Raw genomic sequence first — 16203 nt, forward strand, 5'->3', positions numbered from 1 at the left:
ACTGCTGGTAAAGTAATATTTTTTTACTTTGTGCCTGTACACAGGTAGCCAAACCCATTGAATCTTAAGCTCAAAATATTATTTAAATATTTTCTTTTCTGCAGAAAGGTTCTAATGCTCTGCCAGCTGCTGCGTCACCTCAACCTTCGACTTCTAATGAATCCAGAAGCCATGATGCTGACCCCATATGCCCCCTGGAAGAATCGGAGGCAGATCAGGTGTTGGTGTTGTGAATGAAGCATTTCCACCACTTGTAAGTTTTTTTTTTTCTTTCTGTTTAAACATTTTCCACTCACAGTAGCTAATTGTTCTGGGGAAAGGAAAATATGTGTCCTTACTACAGATCAAGTAGAAGTTGATGGATGGAATGAAACACTAATACATTATTAATACATACATTACAAGTCTTTTTAGTACTTGTTCCCCTTTTCCTTTTGCTAATATTTGACTATGAAACTTCAGGTCAGGATATCAAATATTCACGTTTAGATTTGTGACTTTGTCCAAAATTAGTATGCCAGGGTTAAATTGGTAAATTGCAATGATTCCTCAACAAATATTCTTGTCATTTATTTTAGGATATCCGACAGGTTCTTTCTGCAGTGCCCAGTGGCAGAGAAATAATGAAGAACCTTCAAGACACTGGAGTCATCAATAGAAAACAAAGGATCACTCTGACCCAAATTCTGGTGTCTTTCTTGATTGAGAGGTTTGGAGAGAGGTATGTTAAATATGGGATCCATCTGGTATAACTTAAAGAGGCCCTACTATGCTCATTTCAGGGGCTTTTAGTATCGTATTGGACCTCAGTGGAGCACGTATGAAAGTTTTCATCAATAAAAAACTCTGTTACTATTGCATACAAGCTGGCTGTGTATTCCTCCATTCTGGCTCTTTCCTGCTTTGCTCTCAGATCTAGTGCTTGGCCCCTCCCCCGGGGCTGCTGCCTCCGCTGCATGCAGCAGCCCAGGGGGAGGTGGCAGAGACGCTTCTGCTCACATTCAAGGAAGTTGTCACACCCAGTAAATGAAAAGTACAGAAATTGGCTTGTTTACTATTAAAAATGTCGACTTCATCCATATAACAGTACATCTTGAACCCGGAAACTGACCCAGACAACAAAACACACAGCCTGAAACTGAGTCTTAGCAGGTCCTCTAGAATAAGTATCCAACATTTTAAACATATTTATGAGTCTGAAAACTGGAAAAGCACAATGTCTCTGATATTTTCAGATTATCTTACTTATGGATATATTTAAATATCTGGAAATTTAAATGTATGTATATGCTGTACATTTGTGTGTCACTTGTTTGTTTATTTACGGAAAGTGTTTTTTTACATTTACATGCCGTCCACCAACATAAAAGAGGCCCTGGCACTTTCATTGGTGCAGACATTCCCGGCCCTGAATGATGCATCAGACAGTGGCTATGTGAGTTTAATTATCTTGGTTCATATGGAAATTTATGCTGATTTAGAAGATGTGAATGCACTTAATAAGGAATGGTGTCTAATGAGATGAAGGGGTCATACAAGACATAATATATTGTATGTGCACATGTATCATTTTCTTTAATTTTGCTTTTAACCCTTGTTTCTCTTAATTGTTCCTTATCTGTACTTGATGTGTGTTATCTCTACTGCAAAACTTTGTAAAATATAAAAATGTCCCTCTTGGATAAGGAAAGTTCTCTCTTTTCTTTTTCTCCAGGAAATATGGTACACAAAAGCCAGGAAGGTAATGAAGGATGGAGGAGTGAGCCACTACCCAGCCACGGGCTTCCTCGAAGAAAGACTAGGGAACATTAGAAAGAGGTCAAACCGTGGGTCCACCCAACAAATGCCTGAAGCCAGCCAGTCACGAAGGGCATACATACCAGGTGACACATGCTCCCAAAAGTCTTTTATTTTCATTATCAATGACAGAAAATGTAATGTGGGGTTGTAGGAGTGAAAGGATCAGATTTGGATGTTCGTCTCTATTGTTTGTTTCTTGAATTTGGCAGATAAAGAGAAAGTGAAAATAGGCACTTTGCATTTTCTGACACTCTCCCCTTATGCGTATTGAAAAGGTTTTCAAATTTGTCATTATTGAACTTGTGCCGATACCATGTATCAGTTTAACAGTGAAAACTTTCATAAGCGGCGCGTTCAGACAGAGACAGGAAAGCCGGCAACCGGTGGTGGAGGAATGCGGTGGTGGGGGGGTGAGGGGAGCGTAGGTGGGTTGCCGGAGCTCGCTCACTGTTATGTTTCTCTCTCTCTCTCTCTTTCTCTCTCTCTCTCTCATCATCATCACAAATCAAATTAAACTTCTTTGTGTCATTATTTTGCGGCATAAATTGCGAGTCAGACTCAGATTTAGAAGTACATGAAGTACATGAAATAAACAAAGTCAGAACACACAGACAGGTAGATTATCAGAGTTTAGTCCGTGAATCCACCTGGATAGTCTCTGTTTCAGAGACATTTCAGGCTGTCTGTGGAGGTTTGATCGATCTGAGTGTCTGATTGGCAGCCAGAGTGTGACGTGGGGCTTCGGTTTCCCAAAAGTTGAATCTGGCTCAACTTCTCTCGCCGGATGCCAGCGGCGTTTTTTTGCGGCAACCCCTGCGTTGCGGGCTGCCGGCGTGCACGACCCCCACTGAAATGAATTGAAAAACGTCGCCGGCGTCCAGCTTCCCTGTCCCTGTCTGAATGCACGCTAAAGGAAGACAACTCATACTTATTTGTAATCTCTTGTGTTTCTCTGGAGAATCAACCGTTCCAGAAGAAAGGGCCCTCCAACAGAAGGAATGGCTGAAACACAATTCAGAGCCTTTCACCCAAGTGCACTCCTACATGAAGGACACAGTGTTATGCAGAGCCAACTGGATCCGGGCTAATAACTCCAAGGACATACTGGAAATCCTCACAGAGTACCCTCATCTCACCAGTCCAGGCATGGTATGGTTCCACTACAACATATAGTAGCAATACCTTATTTACATTTTGTATCAAAGGAGTGGATATCAAATTTTTTCCTTTGTTTCCTGTGTTTTTTTTAGATTGCGCAGGACTTCCAGGTGCTGCATGGTGAGGCTGCACCTAAATTATTTGAGACCTGGCTCCCTGAATATGCTGAAAAGGTCCTGTACTTGGCCAAGCAGGACAATAAACTCCCTTCACTTACTGTTGAGGAGATGACACTGGGTAAGTTAAAACTGAGGTCCTGGGATTCCTTTCCTTTTGGTCACATTTGTCTATATGTTGAGACACAAATATCTCTTCATTTACATATTTCTATACAGTCATTTTATTTTCCACACACATACTGATACCTAGAATATTGTTAACCTACAGATGCCAAAGGGGAACTAGCTCTAACACTGCTACCCACCATGGTGCCACAGGCCGTCTACAGGGTTGGGGAGAAGACTATCCGGCACTCCACTGAAGAGTCCAGGACAACTTTCATACACCAAATGCCTGTAACAATGCCTGGAACAATGGACCAGTTTCTCAGCACCACTCTGAGAGAGAATATTCTTAATTCTAACTGTACTGTACGTGTGTACAGGTGAAGGAAGGCAATCCAAGTGACATGTTTCATGTGAAAGCTAAAGGGTGAATCCTGATTTTTTTAAAACAACTCCAAGGTTCCTCACGGTTGTATTTCAGTTTTGGGGGATGCCATCCAAGGTAGCAGTCTGACTAGAAAATGAAGTTAAAGATGTTAAGTTTTATTACTCAGTGGTTCTCAACCCACATTTTCATAACCCACTGAAAATGAACACACCAAAGAACCACAGCTCTTTTGGCTTCCTTGTACAGTTATTATCAGCATTATAACACAAACTGGTAGTCTATTATCTTGCTTACAATTCACCTTCTACACAATATTCACTTTCTTTTATCTATCTTTCTGTCTCTGTCTGTTTTAGGTTGGAACAAATACGGTGGAATACCTCCAGCAATCAAAGCCATTCCCCTTTGTCCTGGCGCTGGGAGATCCCCAGCAACGTGCCTCTCAGGCATTTGTGATATTAGCTGGTCAGGCACTCCCTCAGAGCACACTGCTTGGGGCAGTTGACGTGTGCTTTAAGGCATTTATTGTTCTTGATATCAACTACCCCAAGCAGTGTGCTTCTGCATGGGAGTTTCTGCAGCAAGTTGTTTATCAGATTGAGGGATCTGAATCAAAACCAGTCAAATTTCTTAAGACTGCCTTGCTTAATTGCAGAACTGTTTAATTGTGTTAAGCTAATGACACAACCAGTGTTTGAAGACTTTAAGCCTTAAGTCCTGTCCAGTTATTAAATCTTGTTGAATGTTTGAGTAGGGCTGGGTACCGAACGTCGATACTTTTATGGTATCGGAAAAAATACTCCAATCCTATGAGTATCGAAAAAGTCTTTATCTTTCGGTGCCAAATTTCGGTTCCAAAAGCGTCTGAGCGCGTAAGCGCAAGCTTATCTGTCCTCTCTGCATATTACACAGAGCGGAGCTCCTACCGACACACACACACACACACACACACACACACACACACACACACACACGGAGAGGTGCGGACGGAGTAAACTGTCTGCAGTTATGTTGAAGTCACAGAGAGTCACCGTTGGTTTCAGGTGTGGTTACAGTTTTTTAAAACTTCACGCAGACAGCGTTTGCTGCGATATGATATTAATGGCGAGGTGATATTAATGGCGAGCCGAAAGCGGTCGCGGTGCTGTTGACGTTACACTTCTTCTTACAAGCAGCCACAACGGTGGTTTCTCTGCCCTGATGACTGACTGACAGGCTGAGCTTGCAAGGCAAGGCACTTTTATTAATGTTCCTCTGAGTGAGCAGTTTTACCAGAATTTTTTAATTTTGATAACTGTTTTGATTCACAATTAAGGTGGAAAATAAAAGCTTTGTGTTTAATGTATTTTTGTTGATGTTGAAATGGATTTTAAAACATACGGTATCGAAAAAAGTATCGTTAGGAATCGGTATCGAAACTGAGGTATCGAAATTGGCACCGGATGGAAAGATTCTGAACGATACCCAGCCCTATGTTTGAGAGTTGTTTATTTTTTCTTTCTAATATTATTATTACAGTGTGACCTAAAATAAATAGGAACATAAATAGGTCCAAGTGTGTGTGTGTGTGTTTTTTTTTTACATATATTTTAATTTAATTTAATGCAATAAAAATGTAAAAGTGCTTAAATTGTGTAATATAATGCAAAACTGTTTTATTTTCTGAAATAAGGCATACTGTCATAGTAACCCAAGTTAGGTTATTTTTGACCCAACTCCTGGGTTAAAAAGGGACCAACTAATTTCTGGGTTATTTCAACCCAGAAAAATGGTTGTTCTTTTGACCCAGAAGTTGGGTTATTTTAACCCAACATTTGGGTCAGGTATTTAACCCAGAAATTGGGTCAAAAGGAATAACCCAATTTTCTGGGTTGAAATAACCCAGAAATTAGTTGGTCCCTTTTTAACCCAGGAGTTGGGTCAAAATGGGTTATTTTTATCGTTTTCACAAATTTGGGAAATGATTTTTTTTTTTAAATAGCATCGTACAGTCCCTTGAGGCTACAATCCATACTAGATTGTAGCCTCAACAGGATTGCATTTTACGATAAAACTTGTAAATATCCAGGGCAGCCCTCTTTGTGTAAGGATATGTCTACACCTATTTATGTAAATGTTTTAAATTTTAGATTATATATACATACAGTACAGGCCAAAAGTTTGGACACACCTTCTCATTCAATGTGTTTCCTTTTTATTTTCATGACTACTTACATTGTAGACTCTCACTGAAGGCATCAAAACTATGAATGAACACATATGGAATTATGTACTTAACAAAAAAGTGTGAAATAACTGAAAACATGTCTTATATTTTAGATTCTTCAAAGTAGCCACCCTTTGCTTTTTTTGATAACTCTGCAAACCCTTGGTGTTCTCTCAATGAGCTTCATGAGGTAGTCACCTGAAATGGTTTTACCTTCACAGGTGTGCTTTGTCAGGGTTCATTAGTGGAATTATTTCCCTTATTAATAATAAAGCAAAGGGTGGCTACTTTGAAGAATCTAAAATATAAGACATGTTTTCAGTTATTTCACACTTTTTTGTTAAGTACATAATTCCATATGTGTTCATTCATAGTTTTGATGCCTTCAGTGAGAATCTACAATGTAAATAGTAATGAAAATAAAAAGGAAACGCATTGAATGAGAAGGTGTGTCCAAACTTTTGGCCTGTACTGTATATATATATATTTTTTCTTTGTTAATCACTGTTCACTCACATTCTGTGTTCTTCCTCTCCCTCTTGCCTTTATTTCTCCCTGCCTTTTCCTCTCTCGCCTCCACTCATCTTCCCCAGCCTCACCCAAATGTGTTTTGCATTTTTTATTTTGTCTTTCTTCCCCACGTCGGATGTAGATTTTGTTTGTCCTATATTATGTTTTTTTTTTTAAGATTATTTTTGGGCTTTATTTGAAAGTGGATAGATATGAAAGGGGGAGAGAGATGGGGATGACACGCAGCAAAGGGCAGCAGGTCGGACCTGAACCCTGCGCCGCTGCAGGACTCAGCCAACGTGGGGCGAACGCTCCCACTGGGTGAGCTAGGGGCCGCCCCGTCCTACATTATGTTTTTAATGCATTTCTTTATGTTTTTAAATGTTGAATACTTTAGTACTTCTACTTAAAGTGATGGTTCGGAGTAATTTCACCCTAGGGTCCTTTGCACCATGATCTCGAGCCAAACACCCCCCCAGAAGCTTTTTTCACCTGGGTCTAACATTTGGAATGCATAGGCCGTAATGCGTGAATGATATTAACGTTACCCAACTAGAATCCAAACGTTACATTACCTAGTATATAACCAACGATGGATTGTAAAGTTTGTAAGTACACCAGAAGTTTATGTAAATAACACTTGCCTGCTGGCTTCGCTCTCTGCTGCTGCTGCTGTTAGTACCGGGCAGTAAGAGTGCTTAGGGACATCTACAAATTACAACAACCAAAAGAGATGCAACAAAAATATTTATTAATTTAATGATTAAATAAGGTAATGTCTCCAAACTTACCTCAATTATTACTTGTCTCCCCGCTAGTTATACTACAGCACTTACTTTAAAAAATAAGTTAAATTAAAAAATATTTGTTGGCATCTTTTTTGGTGTTGTAATTTGTAGATGTCCCTAAGCACTCGTCTTACAGCAGACAACAACAGCAGCAGAGAGCAGAAGCCAGCAGGCAAGTGTTATTTACATAACCTTCTGGTGTAATTACACAAACTTTTACAATCCATCGTTTTATGAGAGCATAACCTATATATACTATTGTAGACCTTTGGTATCATTTCGGGCATTCATTAGTGGGGTAATGTTAAGAGACACTTCGGATCCATTAGCCTCTGCGCTAAGCTATTCAGCGGCTAACGCTACTCTACGCTAACTCTCCCAATGTTAGACCCAGGTGAAAAAAGCTTCTGGGGGGGTGTTTGGCTCGAGGTCATGGTGCAAAGGACCCTAGGGTGAAATTACTCCGAACCATCACTTTAAGAGTGGTGCTTAAAGAGCACTTCTACTTCTACTCAAGTCACTTTTTTGATAGAGCACTTGTACTTTTACTCGAGTATGGTTCTCTAGTACTTTATACACCTCTGATTTTTACTTACTTACTATCTCTAATTGGACCAAATAGCTCAAGGTAAGACAACATTTGCTTTTAAAGCTTCTACGTCCTTAGAGGGCAGCTGTGGCTAAGTGGTAGAGAGGTCACCTGCCAATCGGAAGGTTGGTGGTTCGATCCCTGGCCCTGCAGTTCCATGACGAAGTGTCCTTGGGCAAGACACTGAACCCAGAGTTGGCCCCGATGCTGCTCCATCAGAGTGTGAGTGTGTATCTGATGAGCAGGTGGCTCCTTGTACGGCAGCCTCGGCCACAGCGTGTGAATGTGTGTGAATGGTGAATGGTTCCTGTACTATGTTAAAGAGCTTTAAGTAGTCGTTAAGACTAGAAAAGCACTTTATAAAAACAGTCCATTTACATTTATATCCCTCTCTCTCAGGTCAGAAGATCAGCTGCTCCTGAGTGTGCCTAAGGCCCCGTTTACACGAAGGGAAGACGCAGATATTTTCCTGCGGTTCGGCCTCTCATTTACATGAAAACCCAGTTTTTATCACAGAAAACGATTATTTCTAAAAACTCCGGCCAGAGTGGAGATTTTGGAAATCTTCGTTTGCACGTAAACCGAGACAATCGGAGGTTTAGGCAGCCGAGAGAGAGAGAAAGAGGAAGTGATTGGTTGCTGTTGTTGCTATTTTCTGGCTTCTGATTGGCTAACGTGGGCTTGAGCTTCTCGTTAACACCGCCACCTGCAGCTCTGGCGTGCTCTCGGCTGCTTTGACGGCATATACAGTGCCCTCCACAATTATTGGCACCCCTGTTTAAGATGGGGTCATGGACTTCTAAAAATGCTCCTTTTTTTTAAACAACATAGAACTCAAATGCAAAAAAAGAGAAAAATCCAACCTTTTATTTAAGTACATTACTTTGGTGGTAAAAAAAAAAAAATCGCATTTAGAAAAAGAAAACTTGAAATCATGTGTCCCACAACTATTGGGCACCCCTAACAATTCCGCGGAAAAATTTAATAGATTTTTTTAAATATATTTTTCTGTAGTTGGCAAAGTTGGTCAGGGTATCTAGGAACTTTTAAATAGTAATTCATGACTTCCTGTTTCCCCTGAGTATAAATATGACGTGACACAGAGTCCTAATTCTCTTACCCATTTGTCAACATGGCAAAGACAAGAGAACACACAATTCAAGTAAGGCAGATGTGTGTCGACCTTCATAAGTCAGGCAATGGCTACAAGAAAATAGGCCTCCTTTAACTTGGCGACGTATCTACAGTCAGAGGAATCATTAAGAAGTTTAAAACAACTGGAACAGTGACAAACAAGGCGGTGGAAGAGGTCCCAAGTTTATCTTGCCACAACGCACAGTGAGGAGGGATGGTAAGAGAAGTAAAAAAGTCCTAAGCTCACTGTCACAGAATTGCATCAAAGAGTGGCATCTTGGGGTCACGAAGTCTCAAAAAACCATCAGGACGCTCTCTTACATGCCAACAAGCTGTTTGGGAGGCATGCAAGGAAAAAGCCTTTTCTCACTAACACTCACAAACGTAAACGTCTGAGTTTGCTAAGCGGCAATGGGACTTCAACTGGGATCGTGTGCTTTGGTCAGATGAGACTAAGATTGAGCTTTCGGCAACAAACACTCTAAGTGGGTCTGGCGTAAAACAAAAAGATGAGTATGCGGAAAGCACCTTCACCACCGTGGAAGTATGGTGGAGGATCTGTGATGCTTTGGGGCTGTTTCTCTTCCAAAGGCCTTGGGAACCTTGTTAGGGTGCATGGCATCATGAATGCTTTGAACTACCAGGACATTTTAAATAAAAACCTGATGGCCTCTGCCAGAAAGCTGAAGATGGGTCGTCACTGGGTCTTTCTAGCAGGATAATGATCCTAAACATGTGGCAAAAAATATACACAAAAAAGGTTCAGCAGTCACAAACTCAAAGTCCTCCCATGGCCATCTCAGTCCCCAGACCTCAACCCAATCGAAAACCGTGGGGGGTGAGCTAAAGAGGAGAGTGCATGAGAGAGAACCCAGGACTCTGGATGATCTAGAAAGATTGTGCAAAGAAGAATGGTCAAAGATCCCTCTCTCTGTGTGCTCCAATCTTGTGAAATGTTATAGAAGGAGATTAAGTGCTGTCTTGTTGGCAAAGGAAGGGGTTGTACAAAGTATTAACATCAGGGTGCCAATAATTGTGGGACACATGATTCTCAAGTTTTTTTTCTAAATGTGTGATTTTTTTTTTACCACCAAAGTAATGTACTTAAATAAAAGGTTGGATTTTTCTCTTTTTTTGCATTTGGGTTCTATGTTGTTTAAAAAAAAAGGAGAATTTTTAGAAGTCCATGACCCCATCTTAAACAGGGGTGCCAATAATTGTGGAGGGCACTGTATATATACACGGGTATGTGTAAACGAACACTTTTCTGAAAACGGAAATGTTGAAATGTCCATCCATCTTCGTCCGCTTATCCGGTGTCGGGTCGCGGGGGGAGCAGCTCCAGCAGGGGACCCCAAACTTCCCTTTCCCGAGCAACATTAACCAGCTCCGACTGGGGATCCCGGGAGGTCCCAGGCAGCCGGTTGGAGATATAATCCCTCCACCTAGTCCTGGGTCTCCCCGAGGCCTCCTCCCAGCTGGACGTGCCTGGAACACCTCCCTAGGGAGGGGGCGCCCAGGGGCATCCTTACCAGATGCCCGAACCACCTCAACTGGCTCTTTTCGACGCAAGGAGCAGCGGCTCTACTCCGAGCTCCTCACGGATGACTGAGCTTCACTCACCCTATCTCTAAGGGAGACGCCAGCCACCCTCCTGAGGAAACCCATTTCAGCCGCTTGTACCCTGGATCTCGTTATTTTCGGTCATGACCCAGCCTTCATGACCATAGGTGAGAGTAGGAACGAAAACTGACCGGTAGATCGAGAGCTTTGGCTCTTTGGCTCAGCTCTCTTTTCGTTACAACGGTGCGATAGCGATGTAATACCGCTAATACCTCCGCTGTGCCGATTCTCCGACAAATCTCCCCGCTCCATTGTCCCTCACTCGCGAACAAGACCCCAAGGTAATTGAACTCCTTCAACTTGGGGTAAGGACTCATTCCCTACCTGGAGAAGGCATTCCATCGGTTTCCTGCTGAGAACCATGGCCTCCGATTTAGAGGTGCTGATCCTCATCCCAACCGCTTCACACTCGGCTGCGAACCGATCCAGTGAGTGCTGAAGGTCGCAGGCCGATGATGCCATCAGGACCACATCATCTGCAAAGAGCAGCGATGAGATCCCCAGCCCACCGAACTGCAACACCTCCCCACCCGATTACGCCTCGATATCCTGTCCATAAATATTACAAACAGAATTGGTGACAAAGCGGCCCTGGCGGAGGCCAACCCTCACCTGAAACGAATCCGACTTACTGGCGAGAACCCGGACACAGCTCTCGCTTTGGTCGTACAGAGATTGGATGGCCCTGAGAAGAGACCCCCCCACCCCATACTCCCGCAGCACCTCCCACAGTATCTCCCGGGGACCCGGTCATATGCCTTCTCCAGATTCCACAAAAAACATGTAGACTGGTTGGGCATACTCCCAGGCTCCCTCCAGGATCCTTGCAGAGTAAAGATCTGGTCCGTTGTTCCACAACCAGGACGGAATCCGCATTGTTCCTCCTCAACCTGAGGTTCGACTATCGCCGAACCCTCCTTTCCAGCACCTTGGAGTAGACTTTACCGGGGAGGCTGAGAAGTGTGATACCCCTGTAATTGGCACACACCCTTTGGTCCCCTTTTGAAAAGGGGAACCACCCCGATCTGCCACTCCTTAGGCACCGTTCCAGACTTCCACGCAATGTTGAAGAGGCGTGTCAACCAAGACAGCCCCTCCACACCCAGAGCCTTGAGCATTTCTGGATGGATCTCATCAATCCCCGGGGCTTTGCCACTGTGGAGTTGTTTGACTACCTCAGCAACTTCCACCGGGGAAATCGGACGACAATCCCCATCATCCTCCAGCTCTGCCTCTACCATAGAGGGGCTATTAGTCGGATTCAGGAGTTCCTCGAAGTGCTCCTTCCACACGCCCTATTACCTCCTCAGTTGAGGTCAACAGTGTCCCATCCTTACTGTACACAGCTTGGATGGTTCCCCGCTTCCCCTCCTGAGGTGGCGAAACAGTTTTCCAGAAGCACCTTGGTGCTGACCGAAAGTCCTTCTCCATGTCTTCTCCGAACTTCTCCCACACCCGCTGCTTTGCCTCTTTCACGGCAGAGGCTGCAGCCCTTCGGGCCCCTCGGTACCCTGCAACTGCCTCCGGAGTCCTCTGGGATAACATATCCCGGAAAGACTTCTTCTTCAGTCGGACGGCTTCCCTGACCACCGGTGTCCACCACGATGTTCGTGGGTTACCGCCCCTTGAGGCACCTAAGACCCTAAGACCACAGCTCCTAGCCGCGGCTTCAGCAATGGAAACTTTAAACATTGTCCACTCGGGTTCAATGCCACCAGCCTCCACAGGGATGCACGAAAAGCTCCGCCGGAGGTGTGAGTTGAAAGTCGGACAGGGGCCTCCTCCAGATGTTCCCAATTTACCCGCACTACCCGTTTGGGCCTACCAGGTCTGTCCAGAGTCTTCCCCCACCCCCTGACCCAACTCACCACCAGATGGTGATCAGTTGACAGCTCCTCCCCTCTCTTCACCCGAGTGTCCAAAACATACGGCCTCAGATCAGATGAAACGATTATAAAATCGATCATTGATCTTTGGCCTAGGGTGCTCTGGTAACAAGTACACTTATGAGCATCCCTATGTTCGAACATGGTGTTCGTTATAGACAATCCATGAATAGCACAGAAGTCCAACAACAAACAACCACTCTGGTTTAGATCAGGGAGGCCGTTCCTCCCAATCACGCCTCTCCAGGTGTCTCCATCATTGCCCACGTGCGCGTTGAAGTCCCCCAGCAGAACAATGGATTCCCCCACTGGAGCCCCATGCAGGACTCCACTCAAGGTCTCCAAGAAGGCCGAATACTCCGAACTCCTGTTTGGTGCATATGCACAAACAACAGTCAGAGTTTCCCCCCCCTACAACCCGCAGGCGTAGGGAGGCGACCCTCTCGTCCCACCGGGTAAACTCCAACGTAGCGGCGCTCAGCCGGGGGCTTGTTAGTATCCCCACACCCGCCCGGCGCCTCACACCCTGGGCAACTCCGGAGAAGAAAAGAGTCCAAACCCTATCCAGGAGTACGGTTCCAGAACCGAGACTGTGCGTAGAGGTAAGCCCCACCAGATCTAACCGGTAGCGCTCCACCTCCCGCACCAGTTCCGGCTCCTTCCCCCACAGAGAGATGACGTTCCACGTCCCCAGAGGCAGCGTCTGCTGCCCGGGTCTGGTCCGTCGAGGCCCCTGACCTTCACTGGCACCCATGTGGCAGCGCACCCGACCCCAGCGGTTCCTCCCACAGGTGGTGGGCCCATGGGCTGGAGAGATGGGAGCCACGTAGCTTGTTCGGGCTGTGCCCGGCCGGGCTCCGTGGCAAACCCGGCCACCAGGCGCTCGCCGACGAGCCCGCCGTCTGGGCCTGGCTCCAGACGGGGGCCCCGGGCTTCCTCCGGGCAGGGTCACTCCATTTCTACCTTGTTTTTCCATTGGGGTTTTTGAACCATTCTTTGTCTGGCCCCTCACCTGAGACCACTTTGCCTTGGGAGACCCTACCAGGAGCACAAAGCTCCAGACAACACAGCCCTCAGGTTCACAGAGACACACAAACCTCTCCACCACGATAAGGTGATGGTTCACGGAGAAATGTCCGTTTATGAAAATAGCCGGCCAAGTGTAAACGGGGCCTAAAACTAAGCGGAAGCTCAGAGGAGACCGGGCCTTTGCTGTGGCGGCTCCTAAATTATGGACTGATGTGCCTCTGCACGTTAAACAGGCCTCTTCTTTGTCTGTTTTTAAATGCCGTCTTAAAACACATGTCTTCTCTGTGGCCTTTGACACCTAGCAAGGTGTTGACTTGTTGTACTTCTTTTAATTATTGAGATTGATTGCTTTTCATTGTGCAGCTATTATTTTGTGTTCATGTTATATTGTTATTTATTTTATTTATGTCTTCTTTATTCTTCTGTGCAGCACTTTGGTCAACTTTGGTTGTTTTAAAGCGCTTAACAAATAAAGTTGGATTGGAACATTTAAATTTGACAGTTAAATATTCGTTAAAATAAATGTGATACTGCTTAGGAATGTTGAATGAAAGAGAGAAACAAGAGAAACACCATCTAAGGAGGTGAGTTGTGTAAGGATTGTAATCTAAAGCACCCAATGTAGCAATGTAAGAAATAAATGACAAAAATGTCAGAAAATAACAACAAAACAAGAAATAAAGTGTCGAAAATGCTGAAAAAAGTGACAGAAACGTTAGAAAAAGTGACAAAAAGTTTGATAAAGGTGTCAAAAACATCATAAAATCCTAGAAAAACGTCTGAGAAATCGCAGAAAGTGTCACAAAGGTCACATAAAGGGACAAAAACAAGAGATTTGAGACATTTGGGGAAATAGCAGAGGAGGAGAGGAAGGAGAGGAGGAGATGAGGAGAGGAGGAGAGGAGTTGATTTTCACAGACCCAAACAACCAAAACAAGCCAGCTGACTGTGTGTGTGTGTGTGTGTGTGTGTGTGTGTGTGTGTGTGTGTGTGTGTGTGTGTGTGTGTGTGTGTGTGTGTGTGTGTGTGTGTGTGTGTGTGTGTGTGTGTGTGTGTGTGTGTGTGCAAGATAACATTTGATGAAAATTAGACAACTGAACCAGTTATGTTCCACCTTAATCAGGATTCAATTGCTCGCAGCTGTGTGTCGTTAACTGGCTACGTTCTGATTGGTCAGGGCAGGTCACCTGTAGCACTTATAAACCTTTCACAGGATCACAGTGGTACCTGAGCTGTTCATTCAACATGATGGCTGTTTGGTGTATTGCAGGGTGAGCGACAGGTTGTTTGTGAAGTTTTTGGATGATTTCTGTTAAGTAGTTGTACTTATGCTCAGTCTGCTTTTCAATAGGGCTTTGCTGCTTGTTTTGCTGACTGGTTTGAGTTACAGCTACCCTATGAAGCAAGGTAAAGTATCATTGCTGTCAACAGCTTAAAAGTAGTTTAATTGTTTAAGGCTCTCCTGATGACTTTCTCTTGGTGCAAACCCTGCTTCTGCTGGCTCTAACTGGATGTTTCTTTATGGATTTTTGGGGCTGCCTCTAAAATCCAGCTCAGTCCAGTTTTCAGAATGCACATCCAGGATATGCTCAAGGCTCTTCTGCAGGCCCTGCCTCTGAACAAGGTAACTAATGCTAATGTGACTTAACTAAACTTGAGCTGTCAGGTCTCTAAATGTCTGAACTGATGTGGGTAGTGAATGCCCATGTTTAGTATAGTTAAATTCATTGCATTGAATTCTACTTGCCAACTATTATCTGGTGATAACTCAAATGATGGGAGCTTTCAAAGAGGATGACCAGTCTGAGGTCAAATGAAACTTTATTTACAGTGAAGAAACTCATGACAACAGAGCATAGATATGTCTGCCCAAGGGTGACCCGCATGTGCATCAAAATGGATCCTTTTTAAACTCTTTATGCTCACACTGCCCAATATATCTATTTCAGTGCAACGGTTTACCTTTTTTGGCAGATGCTCCTAATAGATTCACACATTCAATCTATTCCTGTGGGTGAAGGTTGTCTCCAGACTAACTTTCTTCAAGATTTGAAATATGTAGGCTGAAATATCCAACCTATCACTAACATCACTTCCTTCTGCTCCTAGGCATTTCCTGGGCTGTTGCACCTCCCAGTCCCTTTTCTGCTGGAGCATCCACAGGACCTAGCACTCGGCAGTTTGCCGCCAGTGGACCTGCCCCTCAACCACTTGGCCTTAGCTTTGTGATCCGGCCTGACTATTTTCTTCCACAGTACCAGGCAGGGGAACTCTTCCAGGAACAGAGAAGCTTTGAGCAAGGAAACTCTGAATCTGAGAACGAAGCGCAAGGTTCCATGCCACCACCTCGTTTTGTCTATGCTGCACAGCCTTCACAAGGCTTTAATGGAGGACCGGTGCCATCAGGCCTGGTCCCATATCCTTACCCTTCCTACGACTACATGTTCCTGACTGGCCCGTATCCTCCAGGCACGTATACTTACACCAGCAACAGCTTTGAGCAGGGGAGGGACAGCTGGGAGGACACTCACTACACCAAAGACAACTATCCCAGCACTCAGCAGGCCAAGAACATCCCTAGGCCTCGCACAGTCAGGCAGGCGAGTATTGGGAGTGCTAGTCATGGTCTGAGTGGTGCAGCGACGGGACAACAGCAGCCCTACAGTGGAGTTGGTGTACAAGGGTCTTACTCGCAGCTGGGTCGACACCGCCGGGGAACGCCAAGAGCATTCATGCAAAAGGTACTGCTCTGTGCTTCAGTTAGCAGGATATTTTCAGAGTTTGAGATTAACCTGTTTCCTTTTCTGTCTTTCAGGTTGGCTAAAGGTGACTCTGAAGTATTGTCAATAAAGAGTAACTTTTATGTTT

General features: G+C 44.4%; 1 protein-coding gene across 1 annotated transcript; it reads left to right on the forward strand.

The window, feature by feature from the left end:
- The first annotated feature begins 14529 nt into the window (after positions 1-14529).
- LOC120555453 lies at positions 14530-16203 on the forward strand. The gene is made up of 5 exons (XM_039794143.1): positions 14530-14606; positions 14687-14742; positions 14888-14959; positions 15445-16076; positions 16151-16203. Exons 1-5 carry the CDS (start codon positions 14581-14583, stop codon positions 16157-16159), a joined length of 795 nt encoding a protein of 264 aa, XP_039650077.1. The 5' UTR covers positions 14530-14580; the 3' UTR covers positions 16160-16203.

This window comes from Perca fluviatilis, chromosome 3 (assembly GCF_010015445.1).
Source record: "Perca fluviatilis chromosome 3, GENO_Pfluv_1.0, whole genome shotgun sequence".
Lineage (NCBI taxonomy): Eukaryota > Metazoa > Chordata > Actinopteri > Perciformes > Percidae > Perca > Perca fluviatilis.